Source organism: Diabrotica virgifera, chromosome 9, assembly GCF_917563875.1.
Source record: "Diabrotica virgifera virgifera chromosome 9, PGI_DIABVI_V3a".
NCBI classification, from domain to species: Eukaryota; Metazoa; Arthropoda; class Insecta; order Coleoptera; family Chrysomelidae; genus Diabrotica; species Diabrotica virgifera.
The window spans coordinates 67890282-67894975 of NC_065451.1; the positions used below are offsets into that span (position 1 = coordinate 67890282).

The 4694-nt window shown below is 32.2% G+C and overlaps 1 protein-coding gene across 1 annotated transcript; it reads right to left on the bottom strand.

The window, feature by feature from the left end:
- Positions 1-414: 414 nt before the first annotated feature.
- On the bottom strand, positions 415-4112 carry LOC126892477 (protoporphyrinogen oxidase). Its single transcript, XM_050662010.1, has one exon. The coding sequence runs from the start codon at positions 4094-4096 to the stop codon at positions 2624-2626; it is 1473 nt and encodes a 490-aa protein (XP_050517967.1). The 5' UTR covers positions 4097-4112; the 3' UTR covers positions 415-2623.
- Positions 4113-4694: the final 582 nt, after the last annotated feature.

Below are 4694 nucleotides of genomic sequence, written 5' to 3' on the forward strand. Positions count from 1 at the left end.
AAACCACGTTAGAGAAACATCAATATGTCATTTCCAAAATATCCGTTTTTGTTCATTTTATCCCTTAGTAAAGCCATTTCCTGAGAAAAATGAAAACCATGCTTTGAGATTTATTTAGAATATTACGAATAAAATATTAATTTACTATGACCAGTTTGGACACAATACATTTTTACATTGCTTGTTTGCTATTCTCTTGGTCCCATAGAAGCAATCTGTCCAGTTATCACCACGTCAAGATGGGTAACTTTCTGAACATAGATGCCTAGTAGTGTTTATCATCTGATCGATAAGTCAGTACAAAAAAAATGACCGATTCATTTTTTGTATTCATACCATACGTCTTATAAAATACATGCAGAAATAATAGTCATACATTGTATCTGTAATGTAAATTGAATAAATAAAAGAAACTTTCAGTAATATTAATCTTTAATAAAATATACAAGGCGACAAAAGTCTTAACAATTTATTTGGAATAACGTTCTTATAAATATAAAAATGTTTGTTACTTTCTCAACAGTCTTGATCTTCTGATTTAAAGAACTAATTAATCAGTTAATATCACTTTTGAACAGAGCCTATTTATTTTACTTCAAATCAGGCCCGAGGCACTGCACAATTTTCGGGCCCCTAAATATGATTTAATGATAATATGTAATAACTTTTTTATATGAATTAATAGAATAGAATAGAATAGAATAGAAATATAGTTGCACCAGAAATTTAAATTTTTATCTATTCTTATTTTAACCCCACATAGCAAATTGCATGAAAAAATTCGCACTTTTAGTTTTTGTAGTATGTGTAGTCAGGACCCTAAAATTCATCTCAGTTGTCCCGAGATGCATGTCGGGCAAGTCAATTTTAAGTTTTAGGGCACTGATTACAAATGTTGAAAAAACTAAAAGTGGCAATTTTGTCATGAAATTTGGTATGTGGGGTTACAATCATATTTGGAACAACTTTTTCACATAACTTTTTCCGATATCTCTAACGTGAAGGAAAATATCGAAAATTTATCCTGTTTGTGGAGTAGCAGTATTAGCAAGCAGTAGGCTGCGTTTAAAATTTAAATTTCAGCTCATAAAAAGTGTGAACATTCAACCTGTATCACTCTGCAAAATTTTAAGTCTGTATTTGTTTTGATAGCCAAAATATAGGGCTGTCTTTATCTTAAATGCGACACACTGTATATATGTCATTTCCTTTTATTTGTAAATAATTTGGTTCTTGAACCAGAAAAGAGTAGACCATTCTTGGAAAAAAATTGAATGGTTGCTATTATTTGTTGAAGAACGTTTCTCCAATGTTCATTTTCTTCTAAATAACTGTTTTTCATTAATGTTACAATTTGTCCTGCTGTAATTACTACTTCTCTTGACTAAATTACCAATTATGAAATATGTTCCGGAGATCGCTCATATTGAATAACTGTCCTATTGATATTTTTCCAGTCATTATAAGCATTGAAAGTTAAAAGAACAATAATTTTCGTGGAAATCAGTTTACAAACGTAACAAAAAACACTGCTATATTTAGGACTGTACTCTAACCACTCGCGAAGAATTTTTTCCCATTAGCTTTCATTTTATAAAAAAATCGCAATTTGCAAATGTCTCCTTTTGTTATTATCCAGTTGTGTAACTCATTCACTAATTTTATCAATATATTGAGTAGGCCGATTATTTATAAAATATTATTGAAATTCCAGATTTAAATGTTTTGGCCAATTCCCTATATCGCTAGGAAAAGAGTTATTGACATTGTCGTTTTCTATAGGAGATGACGGAGATGTACTTGTGACAGGTGAAGTCGCTTGAAAATCAACAGTGGAGTCATCATTTATCATTTTCTGTTCATAAAATGAAATAATTTTGATATTGCAATAAAACACTTTCTTTCCGGGCCCCATTAAAATGTAGGCCCGAGGCAGGTGCCTCACGGGCCTGGTGGTAAAATAGGCCCTGCTTTTGAATAGTACAAAATATTTCTAAAAATATTTTGTTATTTTAAGATATCCTTCAGTTTTCTTTAAATGAACTAATTTTTAAATCAAAACATTAAGGGGTTAATAATAATAATTCTTTCACACTAAAGAGCCTACTAGTCCACTTTAATCACACAAAAATCTCGACAACAACCCATTATAAACATATGTATTATAACAGTGGTCACTCTCATTGTGACATCAATAGAAGACGGTCGGCCGATAGTGGCCAAAAATGAACAATGTATAATTCATGAATTTCACTTTCTTTTTTACAAAATTTTGAGTTTTATTTCAATAAAAATCTTATAAAATTTTCATGGAACTTAATTATGATTTTTTTATTACCATCAAGGAACTGTGAGAAAGGAATATTGTTTGACAGTTTTACAATGAATTTCTATAAAAATATTCAGTTTCCATTTATTATAACAAGACAATTGCCAAAAATACATTTTAACCTCTTCAGGGTTTCTGACGAGGTCTCTTAGACCTCACTCCACCATATGTGAAGCCTTATAAAAATTGATTTTGCCATATACGAAGAACATTAATGGGTTCAAATACACCTTGTCCCGCAGTTAATGTGTTAAATCTTTATTGTGCCAGAACCTGATACTCAGTTTTCAATTATTAAACAATTTTGTCTACAGCATTTTTCGCAGATAAAATTACATCATTAACACCAACACCATAGTAGGAGGACCCACAGAGATACAGAGGTAACTTTTTATCATCAATATACCGATTAATCCTTTCTACAGTTTCGTTATGTCCAACCCTATACTGAGGAATGCACTTTTCAAGTATGCTCACTTTGGACCTTACTGGTTCTTCATTAATATTTAATATCGATCTTATTTGTTCCTTAGCAGTTTGTAAGAGTACATCTGGGCTGGGGTTTTTACCAAAAAGTTGTTCAAACCAGGCACCACCCATCATCACTGTCAGTACTGTGTTGTTCCCTTTAGGAAAACAACAACTGTCGTAAGTAACACCCAGTATCGGAAGGTTTTCTCTAGGAGGAACTAAGAAACCAAATCCTTCTTGTATTATCAGTTTTTGGTCGTACTGTAAATTAACGACACCTACAGTAACACTTTCAATACTGTCTAAAAGTGAAGATAATTCTGGATGTTGATTTCTTAATAATTCTCCTAAGTTTTCTGAAGAAATACAGCTGATTACTTTGGATGCTTCTATGGATTTTCCATTATTTAGCTGCAAAAATATTTTATTGGAAGCAATCTCTACGTTGGTACATCTTGTGTTCAATTCTACTGATATCTTGTTTTTCAAAGACATTTCTAATCTTTGTGTAAGGCTCTCCAAACCATTTTTAAACGAATAGACACTCCAGCGTTCTTTTTTAGATCTTATAGCTAGTTCACTAAGGGTAGATTTGTTGGACTTAGACTTAAAAAGATTGCCTATTAGTCCCCTAAATATGCTTCCATATTTTTGTTCGTAGTCAAACAAAGTTTTCATTAAGAAATTTACACTTATCTCTTTAGCATTGCCAGCACAAATACCACATATCATCGAACTTATTAAATAGTCGGCAAACTCGGTTCCAAATCTCCTCTTTGTAAAGTCATAAATAGATTCATCTTTAACGCTCTTTTTAAAAGCAAATAAATCTTGTGCTAGATACCTAACCAAAGGCTTCGTAAAGGGTGGTATTGTTTTAAATAAACTTCCTGCAGAAGAGGGAAGTAGGTGCAACTGCCCATTAACATATATCATACGATTTTTAGCTGCGGATTGTGTTGAATAAATCGGTAAAACTTCTTTTGCCAAACCAATCTCTTCAATCAAGGACAGGGTGTTTGCGGCGGCTGGTCCGTGGGGCCTAATTGTTCGTGGACCTTCTTCAAAAATGACATTGTTATCCAACGAATTAGTTTTTATCCAGCCCCCTAGGCGATTCGAGGCTTCCAATAGTGTTACTGGCTGTTTAGGAAATTTTTTCAGTAAATAATAACCGACTGAAAGACCGGACAATCCACCACCAACAATAACAGTTGACATTTTGACGTTTAGTGTTATTTTTAGGTTAGTGTGTCCGAGGTTAATTTTAACTTCTTTTTTTTTAATTATTTTCATTAGATCTTTTCTAGCGACCTTAGACCGCCATGCTTGAAGTTTCGAGATGTGGCAACACTGTCAAATAGAGGGCCGATCTATAGATGATCGTATATCGCATAAAGTCCCTTTCATAAGCATTTTTCAGTGCGTCACAGTGTTTCGACTTCTTTCTAACGCATTAAATTGTATGTGACAGAAAAAAGGTACGTCTGTGTTTACAGACATTTATAACATTTATTTATTGTATGTGACAGAAAAAAAGGCACGTCTGTGATTACAGACATTTATAACATTTATTCTAGTTGTCGATAGATGGCGCTATAATCGAAGAAACACTTATTTACGAATTATATAATATATCTACAAATATAATATGTACAATTTATAAGATTATGCAAATTAAAGAAAATACCATTTTATAAATGCAATAAATACAATTGATTTGTTTTTATGCCAAATTGCAAATAAAATGTGACAACTGTCAGATTTAACTAAAATGTCACGTTAGAATAAATGTGTATTATCACACACGGTTATTAGACTTTATTACGGGTGTCTTGACCGACGGTGGTGGGGAGACTTATATTTTTGACTTTACGTCACAAGAGTACACAAT